The 25,192-nt window shown below is 40.9% G+C and overlaps 1 protein-coding gene across 1 annotated transcript in view; it reads left to right on the top strand.

The window, feature by feature from the left end:
• Positions 1-14,633: 14,633 nt before the first annotated feature.
• Positions 14,634-25,192, top strand: part of LOC104463069 (FRAS1-related extracellular matrix protein 1-like) — a gene marked incomplete at its 3' end in the record, with an annotated part of 15,990 nt that continues 5,431 nt past the window's right edge. The window contains exons 1-6 of the mRNA XM_010075253.1: positions 14,634-14,864; positions 20,415-20,509; positions 21,012-21,313; positions 21,819-22,015; positions 22,676-22,999; positions 24,762-24,870. Of these exons, the coding sequence (XP_010073555.1) occupies positions 14,634-14,864; positions 20,415-20,509; positions 21,012-21,313; positions 21,819-22,015; positions 22,676-22,999; positions 24,762-24,870 (1,258 nt within the window). The remainder of the gene's footprint in view (positions 14,865-20,414; positions 20,510-21,011; positions 21,314-21,818; positions 22,016-22,675; positions 23,000-24,761; positions 24,871-25,192) is intronic.

Below are 25,192 nucleotides of genomic sequence, written 5' to 3'. Positions count from 1 at the left end.
TAGGAAGTGTGCTGGCTTTTTGATGGCATGAACATGATTATCATGTTCTTATGAACTTAGTCGTGCATACCAGCAGGTGAGTCTCCATACAAGGCTAGTGGATCAGGAGCCCCTTGCAGGATCAGTTATCTGTCGACACACCTACTCTTATTTTCGTGTTCACTGTCTGACCTTGTATTGCTGATCTTGCATTTTTATGTTCAGGAAGAACATAATGTAGTGCTCTTGGGGGCCTTCCCACATTCACAGTAGCCATCAGGACAGTGAATCTTTATGGATGGACTATACATAGGCTGGGGAAAGAGAAGAAGGTAGACTTAATACTTCTAATTTTAAACATGATCTTTCACCCTGTTTTCTTCCGCCTGCATTAGAGACTGAAGAGTGGACTGCTGCAGGCAGGTACTGTTGCTCACAGAATAAAATTTCTGCCACGTAAATACCAGGAAATAATTGTATCTTTCCTCCCCCACAGTTCATATAATCATTAAATCATGGAATCATTGAATCATTGAATCATTGAATCATCGAATCATAGAATCATCGAATCATAGAATCATAAAATCATAGAATCATAGAATAGCTTGAGTTGGAAGGGACCATGGAGGTCATCTAGTCCAACCCCCCTGCAGTAAGCAGGGACATCTTCCACTAGAGCAGGTTGCCCAGAGCCCCATCCAACCTGACCTTGAATGTTTCCACCTACCACCTCTCTGGGCAGCATGTTCCAGTGTTTCACCACCCTGAATGTAAAATATTTCTTCCTTATATCTAGTCTAAACCCCTTCTCTTTTAGTTTAAAAGCATTACCCCTTGACCTATTGCTACAGACCCTGTTAAAGTTTATCCCCATATTTCTTATGAGCCCCCTTTAAGTACTGAAAGGCTGCAATCAGGTCTCCTTGGAGTCTTCTCTTCTCCGAGCTGAACAACCCCAACTCTCTCAGCCTGTCCTCATAGGGAAGGTGCTCCAGACCTCTGACTGTCTTCATGGCCCTCCTCTAGACCTGCTCCAACAGGTCCATGTCCTTCCTGTGCTGAGGGTTCCAGAGCTGGACGCAGTACTCCAGGTGCGGTCTCACCAGAGCGGAGTAGAGGGCCAGAATCACCTCCCTCAACCTGCTGACCATGCTTCTTTTGAGGCAGCCCAGGATACGGTTGGCTTTCTGGGCTGCAAGTGCACATTGTTGGCTGATGTCCACCTTCTCATCCACCAGGACACACAGGTCTTTCTCTGCAGGGCTGCTCTCACTCTCTTCACCCCCCAACCCATGTGTAGAACCTTGTCTTTGGCCTTGTTGAACCTCATGAGGTTTTCACAAGCCCACTTCTCTGGCTTGTCAAGGTCCCTCTGGATGGCATCCCCTCCCTCAGGGGTGTCAACCTCACCACTCAGCTTGGTGTCATCTGCAAACTTACTGAGGGTGCACTCAATCCCATCATCTATGTCATTGATGAAGATATTAAACAGCACTGGCCGCAGAACAGACAGGTGTGGGACACCGCTTATTACTAATCTTCGTCTGGACATGAAGCCATTGACCACTACTCTCTGGAAGTGACCCTCCAACCAATTTCTTATCTACCAAACAGTCCACCCATCAAATCCATGTCTCTCCAGTTTAGAGAGAAGGATGTTGTGGGGGACTGTGTCAAAGGCCTTGGAGAATTCCAGATAGATGACATCCGTACATCTTCCCTTGTCCACTGGTGTGGTCACTCCCTCATAGAAAGCCACTAAGCTGATGAAGCAGTTCAGCAGATCTTCCTGCATACAGCCTTCAGGTTTGGGATGAGCATAAGTCTTTTGTTACTTTGAGAACCTCATCCTCAGAGTACTGACTAAACGTGCAGATGGCAGATAATGTGAGTTTAGGCCACTGCTTATCAAGACAAGTCAAAATGAAAGAAAAGAGATGTGGGGAGGGGTGGCAGGTGTGTGGGTGTGGGTGTGTTCTTGCTTGTTTTTTGCCTCAGGTACATTTCTTTTCTTTTCCAAATAAAAGCCTGTAAAGAAAGGGACTCATTATGACTATACCTTGTTAAAGAAAGTTTACAGAAGAGAGTTGGCTGATTACCTTCATATCAACAGTCTGGACTGCATGATTTTAGCTAATAATTAGAAAGGAATATTTAAAGTACTTAAGTTTAATTCACAGAAAACGGAACTATCCTCTTTCTTGCGTGGACAAATGTTGAAATAAAAAGAGTGAGTGTGTGTACAAAAGGCACGTCTCCTCTTCACTGCTCTGGCATTTCTCACAAAAAGCTTTGATAATTTTAGTCTATCCTTTAGATAAGGTGACCTTGATAGACTGTAAAAATTAATCGTAGTTAAGGAGTACAATAAGAAATGAGATGCCAAATTCATTGCTGGAGTAATCCAAATGGTTTGAAAAAAGCTTGTGCAATTACATTATGGATTAATGGGCCAGAGACGTTATACTTTAAAATAAGTCACCACTTTTTTAATCAGCCTGTAAGTACAGTTATGTTGATGATCCTAACCAGACCACTGTACAACACAAACAGACCAGTCATCATGGTGAATTAGAAGCTACATTCCAGCAAGCACAAACACAAAAAAACAGGCTAACCCACAGCCATCTACATGACTCAGAGGGGATAAATACTCATTCAAAGTTTTTCTGAAACTTGATAAAATCTGAGGGTTACTACAGGTTTGAAACCCAAGACAGTATACCACTCTGATACTAGTTTTGTACCTCAAGGAATTTTTTTTTGCCTTCTTTTTTTTTCTTAGGCTAATATGGCCAAGACTGTATTCTATTACACATGGTGTAGCTTTGAGTTAATTTTAATTTTTAACAGTCATCTGTTTTCTTCATCTGCTTAAAGTCATGCCACAGGAACATCTGCTGGTTCTTTTCTTTTGTACTATTGACTTTGGTTTTACATTTTTATAGTGTGGTTTTGTTTGCATATCAAGGCCAAAGTCAGCTTGGTTGTTCCAAAAAAGGGGCAAGGGGACACAACATGCTACAGATTTAAGGTTGTGTTGGATTTGGCCCCTGCTTACACAGGGAACCCAAGAGTCTGTAGGTCTTCCCGATGTTGTCCGGCTGGGCTGAAAATCTTCATGTCCCCTACAAAGAGAAGTGCTTTTGGTGTCTGTGCTGAGATGAGCATAGGGTGTTCTGTCCCTGGTAATTCTGCCCCTGCATTGTGACTTTGCAATACAGCCTCTGTGCTCTGAAAATACGGGCTGTCATGTTTACTCCTCAGGATGCACCAATGAGCTACTACATGGTAACAAATTTTACTTGGACTCCCACCAGCCAGTCAAATTTGCAAATCTGATGTGGATGTTGTTACAGAAGGCTGGAGAGGTATCCTGTATACTACAAGGTATTAAATAATTGTTGGGATTTGGCCTATACCCTTACTCTTTCCTGCTGTTCTGAATGAATTGAATACTCCTGGATTTTCCTTTGTTGCAACTGCAATTAGTCAGTAAAGTAAATAGTTATTAATTTAAATACTTAATGCTTTAACATGCAACAGGATTTTGAACAGTAGTCAACTGAATATTTCAGCTTGTAAAAAGTACCACATTTATAATTGGGTAATATGCTTTACTATTAAATTGATAATTTACTTTATTTTAATTTCATCAGTCACCTTGAAACAAAGTCAAACCTGCTTTGCTATTATCTTATGGAGGAAATGAATCATGTCTGCATTTTAATAAAGATTCTTTTTCCCTTCTTGTGGGGGAAAACTGTTTGATCTGAAAAGATTTTAGGTCACCCTTTGTCTATGAATCTTTAATGCATAAAAGAGTGTGTGTGTGTGAGTGTTGTAGGAAATAAACTAGCAGCAGTGGTGAGAAAAAATGAGCAAACCTTATTAACAAGAGCTCAGTTTTTAATCCCAACAGACTTCACTAGCAGAAGGGGAAGGGAAGATCTGGGGCTGGCTGCCAGAGAAGCACTGCTGAGTGTAAACACTCTGAGGCATCTCAGAATGCCCTTATCATAGGGAGCCCTAAAGCGTTTGTACTCTGGGACTCTGAAGTCAGGAGCAGTCTTGCAAGCAAAGAGTGTTTACTGTGGATTTTTAGGAGGGAGAAAACTACAACCGAGCTGACCAGAAAGACTGGAATTTCATCTCTCTCTCTCTCTCTCCTCCCTCCCCTCTGTCTTTCTCTCTTTTGCCCACTCATTGGATTTCTTTCTCTATCAGCCTTTTAAACCAGAGATTACTGGGTCAGTGACATTCATTATTCCTTTTATTCTAGTGTGATTTTGTGTTCAGCCTCCTGGAGAAACACTGCTACCTGTAAGTATCTGCTTCAAGCTTGTTGTATACAATGAATGGAGTTGTGTTTGTGGTTATAATAGTGTTTAACAGCTTAATGAATGTTGCAAGAAAGCAGTCAGACAGTCATTTTGTACTCAGGATGGATGAAAGCTCAGTTCTAACTCTGGAAGAAGACGGGTGCTGCTTTTTGCCAGTAATTTAGTAGAACTTAACTTGGAAGTTAAGGATTCCAAGCAGCTTAATTTATCCTGATGTTCAAGTTGATAGATTTCTCAACTATGCTGGCTTTCTTTCATCAGCTCTAATAAAACCTTGTGGTTTTATCTTTTATAAAAGTGTGGAACCACTGAGCAAGATTTATTTCCTTGAAATTGTCTTTTTAGTAAGACACACTGGGAGAGAGAAATGTGATAAAAAGCACTGAAAAACATTATGAAAACTTTCAATATTAGTAAGTCTTTTTAAAGGATATATTTCACTTATCTGGGAGAACTTGTTTTTTAAATGCATGGTTTAAAATTGCAGACTTTTATTTTGCAGTAGGGATCTGTAAGAGTTTTCACATTTTCATGTACATTCAGGCAGCTGACTTTATTCATCTGAATTAGACAGATGTTCATTGGTCGTATGCATGCATAAATGTTTGTATGTGTTTCTGAACACACATACGTGCTTGCACAGTTTTTGCATTTCTTGCTGATTTCTATGCATTTATCTACAACCAAATTCTAAAACATCGCCTTTTAGAGATTAGCTGCTGTCACTCTGTTTTGTACTGAGACACTTCAACAAATCCTGTAGATAATTATACACAGTTTCTTGAAATGGTTATTAAAAGCAGATTTTGCAAGTTCCTTTTTTTCTAGTTAGAGAATTCCACTAGTTCATCATCTCAGCTAACTTGGGACTGCACATTACCTTAGGCAAAATGCATCTCTGCTGTTGACATGTGTCCAAGATGTCTGTGGGAGGCATTGGCACTGTAAACCACCAGTTGCTTTCAAAGTAAAATAGCACACAAATCTGCAGAAGTTGTTCCGTTGCTTTTCTCTTAGTTGGGTGTTACTGCTGTGGGTGCTGCCTTCCAGAATTTTCTTCATGATTCTTCTCTAGGGTTTATTTTGCATGCAACATGACTGCAAGCAGATCATTTTGACCTAGAGAATGAGGCATTTTGGACCGGGCACTTTTAGATTTTGAACCTTTTTTCCAGCATAGGTCCTTGCTTTGAAAAGAATTAGGCAACTATAAGGACAAATGATTAAACAAGTCCCTGGACTCTGACTTGATTTTTAAAATGAAAGTATCTTATGCCTGTTTATTCATTACAATCATTTTCTTCAGTCCTTGAAGAGGTCTTGATAATGTTAGTCTATGATAATATTTAGGAATTAATATGTTCATGGGGAAAAGAAGTGATCATTGACTTCATCAATCTAACAGTGTATTTAGACAGAACAACAATATGTGTAGTAAAAACATCACAGTAAAATAACACATGCTAGCTAGATAATGATACATTAAAAATGCAATCCACTTAACTGTACCTGTTGAGCATAAAGAGAGACTGAATGTAGCATTTGTAATCAATAACTTTGCTTCTCTCATTTTTTGAGATTCTGTGGCAGTCAGTTGTGGGCCCAAATTAACTTATCTCATGGTAATGGCTGTGTGGGCTATAATTCCTGTATCTAGGGTGTCCCTGCACAACTTCATGATTTCACAGCTTGCAGCACGAGATCCTCAGGATGATTCAGCTGCTTTTTGTGCAGTTGGGTAAGAAAACCTGAAGAGACTACATTTGGAAAGTTGTTAAACAGTCCCTAATGAAATGTGCTATTTCCGTCTCTAGTTGCTGTCATTGTGAAGCCTGCAACAGTATCTCTAAGAACTAGCTAGAATAGCTGTCTGTGAAGATAAACTGTAGCTGGATTATGTCTGATTTTCTGACAAGTGTTGTCTAAAACTGTAATGTGACTGCATGAGCTGACAGGTTGTAGCTGCACTGTGCAGGCATCCTGAATGTCTAAGGATATACCTTTACCAATGAAAAATGTTAACAGAAGAGGAACTATGGTTTTGCGCTTTTTTTTTTTTTCAGTGGATCTAGATTAATTTTGATGAGATGTTAACTATTTAATCTAGTTCACACGCCTTGTTTATCAAACATAATTTGAGGGCAGTCATACTGCATCTAAGTAACTTACAGATTTCACAGAAGAACCTCAAATCACCTTTGATTTTTATGTAGGGAACACCAAACTCCCAGTGGAGTCCCCTCACAGACCTTTGGAAACCTAAATTTGTGTCTGGGGTAAATCTATCCTCTTTCCCATGGAGAGCTGTATAAAGGAAGGAACTGCTCTTTGGAAGCACATCTTTTGCTCCCAGAATATAGCAGTAATCCTGGCAAAAAACTCAAATGAGCATCTAAGTTTCACATATTTAAGACAGAAAAGAGATGAACCAAGCTGGTGTGTTCATGAGAAAGTGTAAACCATACCATCGACCAGCTGCTAAAATTTAAGCATTCAAAAACATCTGCAGTGTAGCACGTGCAGCAGATTTCAAGTCGTCTTTTGTTTAACACTGTGAGACGCAGGACACCCTTCAGTGAACTTGTTTTTGTGAAAAAACAGTCTGCAAAGTCTTTCTTCTCAAAAATTCAAAACTTTTGCCATTACCCTCAAGGCTCCTCAGCTCAAAGCTCAGCCTTCTCCAGTCAACTAACATTCAGTTAACCTGTTGTTTCCTTACTTTGCTAAAAAGTGTACAGGATTTTTCAAAAAGTGCACAGGACTTCCATTCACAGACCAGAACTGAGAAAGCAAAAAAAGAATCAAAGACGAGATGATCAAAGAAGAGAATTGTTATCTACAGTTCCTTAACTCAGCAAATACCTTGCTGAATACTTAGTTTCTTTGTGATCTATAATCCTTGTTTGTAGTGTATGGAACAAAAAACATTAAATAGCAAATAGTCCAAGGGGCACACGTGTTTGCACATTCTGAAGTGACAACCCCCCAATTTAATGGCTCAGGATCCTTTCATTGCCCTGGGCTAAGTTTTAATTGCTGTAATAATATTAATCTTGTTTCCTAGAAGTCATGGAAGGCTGTTATTTGTTTTCTCTAATCCCATCCTTGAAAAAAAAAAAAATCCTCTGTCCATTTTGCTTCTTGTAAACTTTTTCCGATGTTCATTCAAACAAGTCAGTCCAACTCCCAGTCCACAACAATCACCCTCCATAATCCCCTTCAAGCTTTGCAAAAGAAGAGGGCAATTTTGTATCCAAGTGTTCAGTGAAATCTCCCAGGCAACCACACACAGGGAAATTTAAGGTCTTATCCAAATCCCATTGAAGTGTTTGAATGTCATTGAGACTTGGCTCAAGGTCACTAGTGATTACAGTTTTTTAGGTATTACAGCTGAGAGTTATTGGTGCTGTTTCTGATCTTATTTTCAGTTGTTTTGCATTCGTAGATACCTACCTAAATGAGTGGGATTAGTCTTTATTTAAACCACATTAGTCCTCCTCAGAATCAGAGGAGGATCAGTCAGGGATCTGTACCTTTATAATTTCTAAATGAGGAAGTATTGCTGGAAATCTTTCCACCAATGTATTAATATTTGTAGTCTTTGAAGTAAATTTCATTTATGCAGGAGCTGTAATGACAAGGAAAAAAATAAAAAATTGTCTAAAATAGCAGATCTACTTGACATGGATCTAGAGACACACAACTGAGTTTTTATATGTACCTCTGGATGGGTCCTACACAGATGTATGCTTTCTCCAGAGTCTGCTGTTGGAAGGACATCTAGTTTTCAATAACTCATGCATGCTCTTAGGAACTTAATGAAGTTCTCCAGATACCTGAAGGCAATAAACATTTGACAAATTGGGAAATTTTGTCATATATGTTTTGATGATGATAACTCTACAGCAGTGTTAGAGTTCATTTAGGCAGTTTTTCTTCCATCTGTTTTCTTTTTTTTTTTTTTTTTTTCCTTTAATCTTGAAAACCAGTTGTATATGGTGAGAATGCTAATGTTTGTAATTAGCCATTGCATCATTTCTCACATGTGTGCCAGCAGCCCTGAGGGAAAACTAGTTCTTCTGGTATTTGGAGGAAATTTTTAACAAACCACCTCTGAAGTTCTCAATAACCATTCCCTAAATTGTCCCCAGTCTGGTCTGTCCCTCTGTTAACTCTTCAGAGTCAGAGCCATGGCCTCTTCAGAGGCTGCTTCTCCCTCTGACTTCTCCCCTGGGCTCATCTGCAGAGCAGGGCAGGGGTCTGCCAGCAGATGAGGAGCTCCTCAGAGTTCCTCTTGATGACTGTCCATTGCACAATACCTTGGACACGTCTTCAGGGTGATGTCAGGAGCCAAGAAGAATATCCATTCTCCAAATAACTCGAGGTAGACTCATTTTCCAGGTTCCCAAATCTCAGGATCAACTTGGTCAGTCTACCTCTATTTATGGGAAAGGAGGTCTTTTTCTTTGTCACCACATTTTTTTATACCAGTATGGTTTTCTATTGGATCTTGTGGGAATTACTGGACAGTTTGCAGGGTACAATGCAGTGTTTTGCAAAAACTCATCAGGTAATTAACCTGGGTCCTGGGGTACAGACAGGTCTGTAATTTCAGTTTAGAGTCATCATACAATGTAAGGTGTAAAACACCTCTACAGGTAACCGCTCCTACCCCTTTCTGTCAGCACAGAGAGCTTTTATGACAAGTCCAGGTTCAAAGTTACAGCAGACAGTTCAGGCCCTGATTAGTTGTTTTTTAAATATCTCTGAGGATCAAGACTCTACAATCCATCTGGGAAACTTGTTCTACTGACCATTCTCACTGTGGCTTTTTTTTTTTTCCTAATATCTAATGTGAATTTCACCTGTTGCAAATTTTGTAGGTTGCATCTTGTCCCTTCACTGTGCACCTCCAGGCTCTCTGCACTATTTTGTTAAGCATCTAAAAAAAGGAATAAGCCTTCTCTTCTTCAGGCTGAACAAACCCATCTGTCTTGGCCTCTCCTCATAAATCATATGCTCCGTCCCCACTGAGGCATAACAACCAGTATATGATATGTCACTGAACTAGCATGGCTATTTTGCTTCTGGGACCAAAGCTGGTAGCTTTCTGTGAGCTTGCAGGCACACAGCACATGTGGAGATGGTTCAGGTGTTTTGCCATATAGACAAACCTTTAGAAAGTCAATGAGGAAACAGCTTAGTTTAAAACTACTGATTCTCCTAACATATTGGTAATGGACACCACTATTTCATTAAACCACCAAGTATATACGAAAAATTGTGGTGCATTTGAAATTAAACAGTGCCTCAGTCATTTGTTCATTCTGGATACACAGGTGTTACGCCAAGGAATAGCAGTGATGAATCAGACTCAGCTGTGATATTAAGGGCAGAGAAGTAAGGAGACTGTAAAGAAGTCCAAAGCAGCCATGAAATATGGCAGCTGCATCACCAGTGGTTGCAGAGATGCTGAAGAGTGACACACTATCACTATGGATCAGCTATAAGTATCATGTAGCACATGTGACTTTACTGAGGCAACGGCCTTCTTTGCACAGATGGGAGAATGCCAATCGGATGCCAATCCCTGCAAAACCTTCTCATTTTATTGCCATTATGTGCTGAAAGGATCTCTTGTCATTTCAGTTTGCTATCCTTGGATAAGTGATTGAGAAAGTGAGGTTATATTTCTCAAGATCTTCACTTGGCCATTGCTGGGATTTTCAGCCACTTGGCTAGCAGCATAAAAATACTGCACAGCTGCTCACTCACCCTCCCTCCTCCCAGGGATTGGGGAGACAAATAAAGGGCCAAAGGGAAAGAAGACTCGTGGGTTGAGATAAGAACAATTTAATAACTAACCTACAATAAAACTGAAAATAATAATTATAATAGTTATATATACAAATATACAAATGAGTGACACAGTAAACTGCTCACTACCTGATGATCAAGGCTCAGCCCGTTCCCGGCTAATGATCCTGCAGCAGTGAGAGTTCTAAAATCACAGTCTTGGAAAAGAAAAGCCCAAGTGTCTGAGAGATTGAGAACTGACCAAGAGAGTGACATGACCCCAAGAGAGAGGAACATGATCCAGAGCAAGGGGCAACACAAACTGAGAGAGAAAGGACCCAGCGAGAGAGAGGACATTTCTTGGTAGAGCCTCGTCTATATACTGGGCATGACATGCATGATATGGCGTATACCATTGGCTAATTAGGGTCTCAATCCTAAAGATAAGGTCAAATTCTAGGCTAGTAATCGGGGCTGTGCTCCCTCCCAGCTTCTCCTGCACCTGCAGACACTGGCACAGCAGAGAAGCTGAAAGTCCTTGACTGTCCTGCAGCAACTATAACCGTATGTTATCAGCCTTCTCCTCAGCACAAATCCAAAACATAGCCTCTTACTAGGCACTATGAAAAAAGTTAACTCTGTCCCAGTGGAAACCAGGACAGTCATATAAGGCGACAGCCCTGCAGCTGACAAGTAGGGGCCAATTGCTGGAACATGTGGGGCAAACGTCTATAGTCATAGAGGAGCAGTACCTGCAAGGGAAAGCAGCAAAAGCAAGACTGTAACACACAGTGACAGCATGGGACCAATTTTGTAGCAGAGAATGGCTCACACACCCACCATGAAATTGGCCAAAATGTTTCTGTCTCCTCTTGGAGCCTTTCTGCTCTTAGTGTTTGATGCAGGGCAAGAAAAGGCACCTGTTGTGGTTTTGTGTGGTGGGTCTGTTTGGTAGCAGGGGAGCGGCCACACTAAATGTCTCCTGTCAGTAACTGCTAAAGGTTTCCCCTGACTGCACGTCTGCTCTGGTAGTGAGGGAGGGGCTGCAGTGGTGGCTTCCATGAGTAACTGCTAAGAGTTCACCCCCACCCCCCAGCTCCAAGGTTTTTGTAGCTGGGGGCTAGGGGAAGGAGTACCACCGAGCTGCCCCTGTGAGAAACTGCTGGAAGTTTCCCCAGCTCCAGGCTGTACCCACCCCAGGCCAGGGCTGAGCCAATCGGTGCCTCTGCAAATGACATATTGAAGAGGGGACACCAAACATGGGGGCGGTGGGGCCCTGGGCAGGGCCTGGCCTGGCTGGGCCGTCCAGCTGCCTGACTGGGGTTCTGCTGTAACTGGACCTGCCACAGCCCAAGTCTCTGCCATGGCTCCCCCGAGAGTCAGTTTTTCAGGAGCCGGTGAAAGAATCTGCAGCGGAGAGAGAAGCGGGATCTGAGAGAGACGCCAATCAGTGAAGAGAAAGGAGAGGAAGGAGGTGGCCTGGAACAGAGATTCCCCTGCAGTGTGGTGAAGACTCATGGTGATGCCTGTATGTCCCTTGAGCAGCCCGTGAGAAGATGTAGTTGTGGAGGACTCCATGATTTTGAAGAAACCCACGCCAGATCCAAGCAGTTATCAGAGGACTGTGACCCCGTGTGGGAAGGACTCACATTGGAGCAGTTTTTGAAGGACTCCCCCTTGAGAAGGGACCCTACGCTGGAGCAGGGAAAGACTGTGAGGAGACCTCCCCTGAGGAGGAAGAAGTGGCAGAGACAACATGGACTGACTGCAACCCCCGTTCCCTACCCTTCTGCACCATCAGGGAGGGGGGAGAAGGTACAGAAACCAGGAACAAAGCCTTTGGGCTTTGGGAAGAAGGGAGGGGTGGGGGAGAAGTGCCTTTCTAAGATGTAGTTCTCTCTCTCATAATCTTGCTTTTGGTTTTGATTGTAAATAGTTAATAAACTAAATTTTTTTTTTGTTTTGTTTTCCCAAGTCGTGTCGGTTTCTTGCCCATGACCGTAAGTGGTGAGTGAACCCTCCCTGTCCATGCCTCAGCCCACCAGGTTTTTAAACAAGAGGCTGTGGTGGTGGATCTTTATTAAAACCATGACAGCAGCAAAGAAACCACCACCTGTGTCTGAGGTTTATACCTTCACCCAGTGCTGTGGTTGGTGGGGCAGGCACCAGCCCAGATGGACCTGGGCTTCATCATCTCTGCATGAACAGCTCTGTCAGTGCCTGTTGGAGAGAGACACCTGGCTTTCCCTTCCTGTAACCACATATGTGAGATTCAGAGAGCCATACAGTTCCTGACCAGTGCCATCTCTGAACTATTTTAAGGAAACACAGATTATATTTGATAAATGCTAGCAATTTGTGCACTGTGTGATCAATGCCAGGCAGTTATTCAGGTCAAAAGGGTGCACTTGCTGTAAACCATATTTTCTTGCTTGAAGGCTGAAGTGTAATCTGTTTTCCTCCCCTTCTTTCCAAGTTGTCCTTTATAGGATTGCAGACTGTGTTTCAGAACTGTGGATTTTAGGAAGTGGAGTGCTGTCTCAGATGTGCTTATTTCAATGAAGTGCTATGCACACCCATCCCACTAGAAAGAAACAAAACTGAAAAAGTACTTTGGGCACATTTACATATCTGGATTTTAGTAAAAGCTGTCTGTGTAAGTAAACTTTTTAAAAATTAATTGAGATTTTGGTCTGTTTCTGGAACATGTTAAAAAGCTTTCAACCATTAATTTAATTCCCTTTCCTCTGGCTAGAATTCTCCATTTTCTCTCAGATTATGTTCAGACTGATCTGGCTGCATAATTTTAGATCAAAATGGAAAGATTTTGAAATAAAAAGCTAGAAAACCAGAGTTAAGATTTGTGGCCCAGACTACATAGTCAACATGCATCTAGCTTCACAGAATCACAGAATCACAGAATGTTAGAGATTGGAAGGGACCTCGAAAGATCATCTAGTCCAATCCCCCTGCCGGAGCAGGAACACCTAGAAACAAACTTATTTGCGTCCCAATATCTTCAGTCTTGAATCTGAACTGAAGTGAGTGGATCTGTCTTGTGTTACTTTAGGAAATGAATAATTTTAAAGATATTCTTAACTGCTGTTTGTTGTTCAGTCAAATGTAAAACTGGGTGGATATGTGCATACAACTGTAGGCTGTTCAGAAGGTCATCCTACCGGAAACAGTAGAGTGAACGCTTACCTGTTAAAAATAAAGAAGGAGATGAAGGATATGGATCTGGTTTTTTTTATTCACGTTCAGGAAAGCTCACTGTTGGTGGAAGGATTGTGGTTAAATTAGACTGTGCAAATAAGTCTCATTTTAAAAATTCAGAAGAAACCGAAGGAATGTTGATGCTTTTCTAGCTTGAAATTACTTATGATCTTATCAAATTCAACTAAATCTCCAAGCCATAGATTCAGTTACTTTGGAAGGTTGTAGATATTAGGGTCTGATAAGGATTTCAACAGTATTTGTTCAATGCCAGAAGAACTATTCTTGTCTTATGAGTTTATAAACATGAAATATGAAGATTAACTGTAATGGGGGGCATGAGGAGCTTGTGTAATTTTATTTGCCATATTATCTTTTGTTCCTTATTTCCACTGAATTTCCCTCAGAATGATTACTGCTTTTTTGTGAAAAAGAAAAAAATTCAGCTTTGTTGTGTCTTGTCATGTGTTTCTATGTTGACGTTCTGGCATAGTTACTCACTGTAGCAGGAAGAGCAGAGGCAAGGTGTTTTCAACTAAAGGTTGAATCTTTTCCCCCCACATTCAATGGCAAAGCAAAAACTTATTTAACAAAAAGCCACTCTGCCTTTATCCCACTTTCAAGTACTGAATCTTGATGAATGCCTACTCCTGTCCTTTCAAATTGCTTGGATGGTCATACCCTTTTATTAATATCTACTTGTTCCAGTAGTAAAAAAGGCCAGTAACAAAGGATCCTACACAGCAACTGTTTGTATGTCCATGTGGATTTGAAGGTGCCTGGAATTCATGTTGAGAGCTGATCCATTCAGGGGGAAGTCTTATTAGTATGTAGCTAATATTTTGAGCATGTGTGCACTTAATAGTATTGAAAGGCAAGGTTAATCTGCTGCTTGAAATGAACTGCAGTTGTAAGAAAGGACAGAACTTTTTTGTGTGGTTATTTTTTTTTTTCCCAATAGCTGATCAATCCCTTTTGTAAATTTTCTTTTTTTTTTTTCTTTTTTTTTTTTCTGCAGGATTAACGAAACTTAAAACTATTCTGAGAACACATTCATCATTTTCTCAGGCTTTCCCACTGAATTTTGTAAAAACCCAAGGATATTTTGAAACGTGTCTGTCCAAATTTCAATCAAGAGGGGCATCTTAATGGAAAACATGGTACAAATGTGGTACGTGGTTACCTGCGACTGACATTTTGGTCCTTCATTGTATGGTGAAAATCTGCTGGCAGAGAAAGAGAAGACTTCTTTTGTTAAGAACATTCTAACTGGTGGAAAAGAGCTGGCATCTCCTCAGTATGAAGCCCTTTGAGAAAAGATGGTTGTTTCTGCTGCTGCCTGTTGTACTAAGAGTTGTCTGCTCCTCATTTATTAGTGTCAACCTTGGAATGAAAGTGATGAAGGGACAGTCTGTCTTCCTGTCAGAAGATGACCTCAAGTTTTCCATCCCCAGAGAGAAGGATGCCTGCAAAGTAGAAGTTGTGATTAATGAACCAATAACACAAAGGGCTGGGAAACTAACTCCACAGGTATTTGGTATTTGGGCTCTGTTGCGCTTCTCTGAGTTTCTATGTGTGCACAGGTGTGGGAGAAACTAGGAAGAACTGCTTTATTGGATTTTTTTTTTTTTTGATAGTGACTAAAAGACATGAAACTGAATGGTCTGTGAGATTCAGGCTTTTCCTAAAAGTAGCCAGCTGACAGAGGACTGCACCCCTGAAATACAAACGCTGAACTCAGTAACACAAGTGCATAAAAGGGAGTTCAGTCTGAGTCTCCTTTCACAAGTAGAGAATGTGCATTTGAAAACTTTCAGTCAGGAGATATCTTCCAGTCTCTCAGCTGCTTTTTTTTTTTTTTTTTTTTTTACCATGAGGGTAACCAGTGCCCCTCAGGTAACGCATAACCAACTGGAGCATTTTGCATTTTAGTCATGCAGAGACTATTTAGGGAGCAATTAAGAAAAAAAATCAGCACATACAATAAGCACACTGTGTGTACCGTTGTTTGCTCTGCTCTGCAACAGCTAAATTGCTAGCAGATGGCAAATACATTAAAAAAACCAAAGCTTTCTGTTAAAATTTCAAGCCTGTAGGAATAATGAAATGTATTTCACCTATCACCATTCTGCTACTCATTTGCCTCACAAATCTCTCCACCTGACTCAAAGCAGGAAGGAAGGAGTTGGAAGTAATTGACATGAAGAGGTAATGGTGTAGATAAAAGATGAATGGTTTTAGAATTAAGCATAACCAAACAGTTCTTGTCTATTTTCAAAATATTTTTTTTTAATTGTATCATACAGTATACACTTCTATACGTCTGTATACGTGTATTGTTTTAAGTATCCTCTCTGAGGTATCTGGTGGTCTCTGTGAAGGCAGATACAGGAGAACTAGTCTCAGATTTTTCAAAGCTTCTGGCTCGGTCATCATAATTATTTTTGCAGACCATGAGTACTTCAGCTGAACCAGCACTCAGCAGGAGCAGAGGCATGCTAGGGACAATAGGAGGGGATGAGCAGGGCAATGTGTGATCTTATCTAGAGACTGGCCCCAAAATGTGCTGTACGTCTGCCGAGACTTCCTCAGGGCTCGCTCTCTGTCAGCACAGGGGCTCTGACCGTGGCTCTCCCTCTCCACCTCCCCGGTCTGGTTTGGCCTGTGAGGAGAAAAAGAGAGACTTACATGTCTTATTGTTGGCAAACCCTTTCTGTAGGCAAGTGGGCTGTCTGAGGGAGTGCCTTTGCTTTCAACTTCTGCCTCAGCCTCTACATGAAGTAGGATCCAGGTATTTTGGAAGAATAAGGAGTTTTCCAGAGGCACCAAGACATGTGTGTTCACCATACTCTATTTGCCAAAATACCTTGGCTCCGTGCCTTTCCCCACTCCCAACCCCACATCTGGTACGTGCCTGTCCTTTCATGCCCCAAGCCAGCCCAAGCAGCCAAGCACGGCTCTTGGAGGTTGCAGGTACACCTCATCTGGAGGGGTGAGCTCTGCTGGGCTGGTAGCTCTCGGGTACCAGGCTGGAGAGAGGCTGTGGCTGCTGGCAGTGCCCAGGTTACCTCCCTGGGATGGCTCCTGGCCCGAGTGCCATCCCATTAGGAAAGGTGACTTTTCATCCCCTCCACAGCTGTGCGGAGTTGGGAGTGCCAGAGACACACACCACACAGGGTCTGACAGGGAGACTGCCAGCAAGACAGGCAGTCTGGTTATCTCACATCATATTTCCCTGCTTGGAAAGAACAAGATGACATTTGTAAGATGAGGGCTTCTATTTTCAATGACAAAATCCTGAGCCGGACACTGAAAATTGCAGCCTGGGTTTTCACCATTTCTGGAAAATGGTGCCAGAGTCTGGCCCTCCCCATGCCACTCATGCTCTTTCTACCAGGAATTTCTGCAGGCAGAAAATGTCTCCAGTTTGATCTGTTTTCCTGCCATTAAAGTGAGTAATGTGCTAGGAATGTATGACAATTTAATTATAAACTGTAATTGAAAAGAGGTTGAAGTGGAAAAAAACCAAAACTCGACAGTAATTAGGAAAAGATTTAGTTCTCCTTTGTCTTACCCAGGGAATTTATAGACAATTAGAGCTGCCTGTTCACATAGAAGGAAAATATGTTAGGAAACATAAAACAGATGTTTCTTTTTGCAAAGCAGATTGTGTCTTATGCACATATAAAATGACTGTCAGTCATAACAGGTAACAGACCCTTGTGGAAACGTCCTTCCTTTTCCATCTCCTTGTTATCCATTAAGGGTTGGAACTAATGATGTCATAGAAAGAATGAAACAAATTATTTGATGTGAAAAACCATCTCCTACGCTGTAGGCTGCTCCCTCTGACATGAACAGGGATGTATCATCTGAGCAGTATCTGACTGTCAGGTGCACACCAGACCTGAATGTCATCAAAAACCCTACTGACTTTGAGGGTTCTACACTGATTTACATGAGTGAATAATCTCATCTTCAGTGTACAACTTTGAACTACTGGAAGCTATAACATGAGTGGCTTTTGTATAGAATGTATTTTTTTTTCTTTAATATAACACGCCACTTAACTACTTCTCTTATTTTTTTTTTCTTTTTTGTTCAATATCACTTAGGACTATCTAATTAATTACTTAACTATCAGCTTCCTTTGTGTTAGCTTGTACTGAGAAATAAAAGCCACTTAGTAAGAAAAAGACATATTTGTTGTTCATTAAATACTGAAAAATAATTAAATGCATATTTGTGTGACATTTGAAAACAATACACAAGAAGCAGCCGCAACATAGTCAAAACCTACATCATATGAGAAGCAATTTTCTTTTTCACAAACTGTTCTTGTCCTTCCTTTCTAAGCAGTCAATCATACTTTCCATAACACCATATATTATGGAATATTCCAAGAGGATTTTAGCCAATAGGAAGAGAGTGGTAAATCCATGCATATGTATCTGGTAATCCACTAACTCATTATTTAAAGAAAAAAAAAAGATTTTGTACAGTGTGCTTCTTGATGAAAGTTAAAAGCAGGCAATACATTTCAAAATCACTAGGAATATAGAAAAATTGCCTCATAGCTTGAGTGTCTGAGAATAACTTCAGTGGAAATGGACACTGCCAGTAATAATGAAAGGTGATAAACTCTATTCTTTCATTAGAGGGAGAGGCAAGTTCTAATTCTGTGTAATGACTAGAAAGAAAAAAGTTCCCTAGTTCATGTATCCTTTGGTGTAAACCCACAAAGTGGTTTTGATGTGCTTCAGATAGTTAGGGATTAACAAGTAATTTAGGAATTAAAGTATTGCTTTATTTTTGCACTGAAAGTCAGAGCATCCAAAGACTTTCTCTATACACTGCACTTCCAGTCAATATTTCAGAATGTCACTAAAATCCCCCTTCAATTTCACCATCCTCTAAAGTGTTGGGGAGATGTACATAATTCAGGCAAGCCACTTCATTTTCATAATTCTTTTGGTGCATTTTAGTGAATGACTAGTAGCAAGAAATAACCTCTTCTTTCTGCAAAAAGATGTGGTTTGTCAGTCAGACATGTTGTGATGGGTTTGCCCTTGGTTGGGGGCCAAACCACACACCCGCTCACACAATTCCCGCCCCCCCTTAATGAAAGGGGAGAGAATTAAAGGGTTAAAGGGAAAAAGGACTCATGGGTTGAGATAAGAACAATTTAATAACTAAACTACAATAATATTGAAAATAATACTATATACAAATATGCAAATGAATGATACACAGTGATACTGCCCCCCCACCTGATGACCAAGGCTCAGCCTGTTCCCGGCTAACGATTCTGGAGCAGGGAGAGTCCCGAAACCGCGCTCACGGAAGGGAAAAAACAGTCCGAGCATCCCAGACCAAGAGCTGACCAGGGTCAGGGGGAGGGGGGGGGGAAGGCCTTGGGAGAGCAACCACCTGGAGCAAGATGACCCGCAAAAGCAAAAGAGATCTGGAACCAAAAGGCATGATCTTCCGGAGGGTCCTCACCTATATACTGGGCATGACATGTATGTTATGGAATAGATTATTGGCCACTCTGGGTCTCTAATCCCAAACCTAAGATCAAATCCTGGGCTAGTAACTGGGGCTGTGCTCCCTCCCAGCTTCTCTGGTCTGCCGACCTTGTCAGCCGTGTAAACATCACTTTTTATCAGCTTTCTTCTGAGCACAAATCCAAAACACATCCTCTTGCTAGCTATTATGAAGAAAGTTAACTCTGTCTCAGCTTAACCCAGGACACGTGTATATTAATCCTTATTAGTTATGGTGTAATCAGGTCTATTACTGAATGCTGTACTGGTTTTATTTTAGTCCATAGAAGATCTAACATTGTGGGAATACTGCCCATAAAAGCTGACTCAAAACCACATCTAGTTTCATAGTGAGACACTCAGAAAATGCAATGATTAGCTTTTACCTTCTTGCTGGCAGGAACATGCCCTGTCTTTCTCTGGATGCGAAACATGAGTATCCTCCATCTATACATGGGCTGGGTAGGGGTTCCCTGTTATCATAAGGATAACACGGACGCGGTCTTATCACTGCTGGGAGCTTTCAGCTGTTAAACTCTATAAAGAAATATAGCTGCATGGGAATTCTAATTTTCTAGACTTGCAAATTGGCATATGTGAGGACATGATAACCGTATATTCCAGAATCCAAATCCCTGCTCCAAAGAATGGGTGTGTCAGAACCCTCCAAAGCAGTCTTTTTCCATGTGGGTTAGGCATTTTTCCTCATTGTCTTAATTTTGCAAGTCAACAAACCACTAAATAAAACAATCAACCTGAAACAAGTATCTGACTTAGATGGTTAAACTGTGACCAGCCAGCTTTGCAAATCTGACCTGTATCAGGTGTGTTATAAGAATGAGTCTCTTTTGAATTAGCTGGTGGGCACAATATAGAAATTCTGCTTGCTTTTGTGCTGTGGTATTACGTTGACACTGGGGCTGGGTGTTGGTGTGACACAGAGATGACATCTGATCTGGTAAAAGGCCACCTGTACAAAGTCAGTGTTCCAAAAACATGGACAAATCTGAGCTAGAAAAGTTTCCAACAGAGAAGTTTCACAAGATCATACTTTTGGAGGCCAATGGCAGTGGTGATAAAACAGAATTTACTGAATAACCAAGCTACCTCCATGAGCAACTTTAAAAGCTAATAAACCTAACAGTATGTGGTGGGGACTACTGGTTTTGGAGATCCACTGCAGTTCTCCCACTGAATACAGCTGCATCCGTAAATCCACAGGTTGCAGTGGTAGAGATGTGTGCGTTCAAACTATTTGTTGCGCTGGAGGAGGAATTTGTCAGCCTGAAACATTCACATTTATATGCCCATTCTCTTTCTAACAGTAGAGTGTTAGCAGCCCCACATTTAAGTGGTTGCTCTTGCTCTCACTGGGAAACCACAGAATGGGTGAATTCCTATCCACAGAAATAAACTACAGATTAAAAATTTCCTTATTCTGAAGAATCCTTGACAGTCAGAGAGAACTGGAAAAGAAGCTCTCAAGTTAACACCCTTGACAATGTTGTACTTTTCTATTCTTTCTCCTTCATAGTTTTTTGACTGTCATTTCCTTCCTAATGAAGTCAAATATACCCACAATGGCTGTCCGATTTTAGATGAAGACACAGTCATGCTTAGACTGTACAGGTAAGTGGCGGCGGGAGATCACATTTCACTGTTACCTGGAGCACAGCTGCTCTCAGGAAGAGCAAGCAGTCCATCTTTCACAGTAAAAACATGTTCTGCTGTACATGTTGTAACTTCTTAGATCCAGTAATAGCATCATTGGTCAACAAGTGACCACCTGCCTACAGGAACATTTGTCACACTTATTTGTCTTGTTTATTGCAGAAAACCAGTGATTTTTCTTTTTGTTATTGACAATGACAACTACTTTCAGAGAGCTGTATGTTCTGTGCTGTCCTACTGATAGGGACATAGACCTTTGCTAATACACAGCGAGTGACCTCTTCCTTTGCACAGACACCCTTTTTACAAGTACAAGGAGGTGGGCAGCAGGGTCTGTGGTTTGAAGGCAATGAGAGAAAGGGGTTCAAGAAATTAAGTTCAGAAGGTGAGGCCAGCGCCAAACTCACAGAGAGACAGAAGCTGGGATGAAGCATAATTAATTTTCTTCTATCACCTGCAGGTTTACAGAAACTGAAACATTTGTAGAAACATTCACCCTCCATGTGCAGTTACTTGAACCAGACTGTAACATCATCAAAATGCACTACCGTACCCTGGAGGTCCCCGAGTACTATGGTCTGTCCAGGGCAATTGACAAGAACGTCCTTGCTTTTGACTATGACAGGAAGATAAACCTGGATTGCACCATTTCCATAGCCTCCTTGGAAACCCACCTGCCTGCTCATGGCCAGCTCATCATTGGAGAAGTGCGGCAAGAGCACCTTCGTGGAGATCACCCACAGAGCTTCTTCCCTGGCCCTAGTACAATATGCTTTAGTTTGTATTAACAGGTTCAAAGTGACCCAGCAGATTAAGTCTGCAGCAGTGGGTTGCTTCAGACATGCTGGGTAAGAGTGGGTCATGTGAAGTTTAATGAACAGCTTGAGCTCTCATGGAAACTGAAAGGAACATAAAGGTTGTGTGGGGCACAACACCGATCACAGATTTGGGTCAGTAATCCCGTGATTGGGGTCTGGTTTTGGCTCCTAGACATGTGGATCAACGCGACGGCTTTGGGAGTGCCAAGACTCAGTAGAAACAGCACAGGGAGTGGTGGGAGGCAGCACCTACCCAAGAGAGCAAGGGAGATTGGAGCTGGAAGATGTCAGTTGAAAACAAAATCCTGTAGGAAAAGTTAAGTCAGGAAAGCAGTTCTAATTCTCATCACACTGGCTTTTTATCAGGGTTAGTTTCGTTATACAGACAGGTTTCCCATGTTGGTTTCTGCACCAGTAACTGTTTGACTATTGCTTCTGTTGGATTACAGAGCACAGCCTGGGCCAGCAGTGCAGAAACGGGAGCTGTGTGCTGGGACTGGGAGTCATTCACAACACAAAAATGAGCTGTGAAGAATTTCTGAGGGTGGGGATTCGATATCAGCACCTTGACCCTCCCTCGCCTGACACCGATTATATTCCTCTGAGGTTGGATCTCACAGACAGCAGAAGCAAAACTCTGCACAAGGTAGATTTTTACACAACCTTACAATGTCTGATTGCCCTCCTGGTTTAAAAAAAAAAAAAAAATTGTTGCTCCTTTTTGCTTTTGAAGAAGGATAGAGAGCCTGAAATTTCGTTTAGTTCTTTCAGTGTTGCCAGCTGGGCAGATGAAATGCCATGCCTCCATCCTTAGATCATTATGCCTACCGAGAAACACTTCTAATTGTTTACTGGCTGACATAAGTACTGTAGACTAAGAGCAAAATTTATTCTTGTATAATTCAACCATTGTTATAGACCGTGAGCTGCACAGACTTAATAAGCAGACTTAAGCTGCACTTACTTAATAAGGTAAGACCTGAGTGAACATATTGAGTTAATAATAATTAATGGCTCATGCATGTTTCTGTCAGGTAAAGTTATTCATTAAATTCACATCAAATTAAGCAAGCTGTTTCATCCCAAAATTAAGGACACAAATAAGACTAGTGAACCTGGAAGACCTTTTCATGAGGTTTAAATATTTACTGTAGGCTTTTTCTCACCAAAACGCTTCAATTTTTCTTTTTAAAATAATTATTGCTTTAACATGTACCCCAATTAGCTACGTAAAGGTAATGGAAATTTAATTTATTTTGTTTGCTTCACTTTGTCCTTTCAGTTGTCTCATTTTTTCCTGTTGTAGACTGAGTATGCATGGCTTCCTGTTCAGATTAAAGGAGCTATTCCCAATCAAATACCCAGAGCTGCCCTGATGGCAAAATTCATCCTTGAAGTAGATCAATTTATTTTAACTCCCATTACAACCACAACTGTTGATGCTGAAGACAACGAAACTCCAAAGTCCCTGCTTGTATTCAACATTACCAAGCCACCTCCACGGGGCTTCATCACTCACCTATCTGACCACACAAAGCCTGTTGGCTCCTTCACATGGAAAGATCTGAGTGACATGCTCATTGCTTACCAGCCTCCAAATAACAGCCACACAGAGAAGAGGAACTATGAGGTAACAGTGTAATGTATGAGCATTTCCTCATTTTCACCTCCTTGAGATTCAGAAAGCTATAAAGAAATGCATTCATTTGTAATGGATATTAAAAAAAAAAAGATGTTTCTATAACTATATGCAGTGCAAGGGCAGAGGTAAAACCTTTTACCACTTTCTCCTATGACCTATCAGCTTAGGTGCCTAACACAAATCAGATATTTGTTGCTCACTACTTAAGAGTTTCTTTTCATTGAAAGATTTTTATCCTCTCTAACTGAGAATATCTAAACAGGATTTTTTTCTTTTTTTTTTTCTTTTTATTTTTCTTTATTTTTTTTTAAATGAAGAAAACAGGGGAGTAACACTACTTGTAGAACAACCCAAGGGCTTTTGGAAGGATCCGCGGTGCCTTTTCCCCATAGCTTTTATCCCTATGTGACAGGACTCATCCCTGTGACTTGTGGACAGGTGACATATTTAAAGCCATGAAAAAGATGGACCATCAAAATGTCAGGACTGCCATTTGATCTCTCAGCCTACCTACTGTGGGAATGGTGGTATAGTGATTACAAAAAAGGGACTCCCAACAGTTTCTGCTGGGAGGACTAAAAGCATGTCACTAACACAGAGAAAATGAAGCAAACAATGAAGGCAAGGAGGGTCTGGAGCAAGTGAGTAAATAAACAGTGCCCGTCTACCAGACGAAGCCTTCAGGTATATTTTTATGTTTTATGGGACTGAGCAGAGCACCAGTTCTGCCTTTTCCATGTTGGCTGCTAGCAATGTTTCCCCCTCCAGATCTGCACAGAGTGCTGATGGTGAATGTCTCCTACTTTGGGTACAGTGTTACTTTATTTATTTACTTATTTATTTATGTATTTATCAACTGCTAGACATTTTGTGGAATTCAGTAGTGTGCCAGCACTCTGAGAAATAAGCAATAGTCTTGAAAAGAAGATAAAAGAGGAAGAGAAATGAGGTAGAGTATATGCTGCTAGCTATAAAATAACTATCTGATAAGATAATTATGCAATAACCCAAACAAAGCAAAATGGTCGGTACTAAAGTAACGAAACTGAAGAAACAGAGAATCAGAACAAGGTAAGCTGGAGAAAGGATGGACTGGAAAGCAGAGGAACAAGAACAGTAACTTTGGCACCTGATGCTGACAAGGCTTGTCTTTTTTTTAAAACTTGGCTGTCACAGGAATCTCTTTTCTTTCTGTTTCCTTAGTATGAGGATCAGTCATCCTACCAAACTGCCTGCTCCTTAAGTGCCTCTTCTCTGTTCTGCTTTCAGCATTGTTTGACTGCAGGTTCAAGAATCTGACAAATCAAGAGTTTGACAATTAATTTTCTTTTTTTTAATTACTTTTTCTGTGCCAGTCCATATCTTTTCTTTCATATTTTTTTTGGTCCTACATTTGTTGAAGAGTGGGAAATGGCCTTTCCCCCTTTTATTATTACTATTAAATAAGCCCTATGCTAATTGCTGAGTTAATTGTACCTCAAACAACAGTGAAAATGCTTATCTTTCCCATTAATTTACACACATTGCAAACTAACTTTCCTAGCACTCACTGTGAAGAGCACAAAAGGCAGATACTCAATTAGTGCCGAAGCTCATAGGCTCTTTTTAGAAGCTAAATCAAGTCTAATTTGCTAACATGTTATCAGAAGACTTTAAGATCTCTCAGGAAAGAACACACTGTATGTGATTTGAGGTACAGCTGGTTTCCAGGGTTTTATTTTTCAATAAAGTTTGTCTGTTTTCACAATAGGTGGAATTTGAGGTTCATGACTTCTACTTTGAAAGGAGTTTACCACTCACGGTGCATCTTTCTATCAGAACAACAGATACAAATGCTCCTCGGGTTTCATGGAATACAGGTGAGATCTCTTTTCCTCAGTTTATTTTGCTACAGAATTTATAACGTTTTGACATTTGACAAAATTTTAAAATTCAGATTTACACCTGGAATATAAGGATCACTAAACTGAGTGAGTGTAAATCTATTTTTTCCCTTTGTCCATTTTGGGGGAACTTGTTCCAACAACTTGAAAAGATCTTAAGTTTTAACTGGAATGAAAAATAAAGAATAAAGGGTGTTACAGGAAAATCAGAGTTTCTGTATATAGCATTTTCTTCAAGAAAGTAATGTACATAAGACTATAAATAGTAAAGACAAATATATAATGGGATAGGAGTAGT

This window comes from Pterocles gutturalis, unplaced genomic scaffold, assembly GCF_000699245.1.
Source record: "Pterocles gutturalis isolate BGI_N339 unplaced genomic scaffold, ASM69924v1 scaffold14682, whole genome shotgun sequence".
In the NCBI taxonomy this organism is placed as follows: Eukaryota; Metazoa; Chordata; class Aves; order Pterocliformes; family Pteroclidae; genus Pterocles; species Pterocles gutturalis.
The sequence above is the reverse complement of the archived record's forward strand: the minus strand, read 5'-3'. Positions and strand labels throughout refer to the sequence as shown.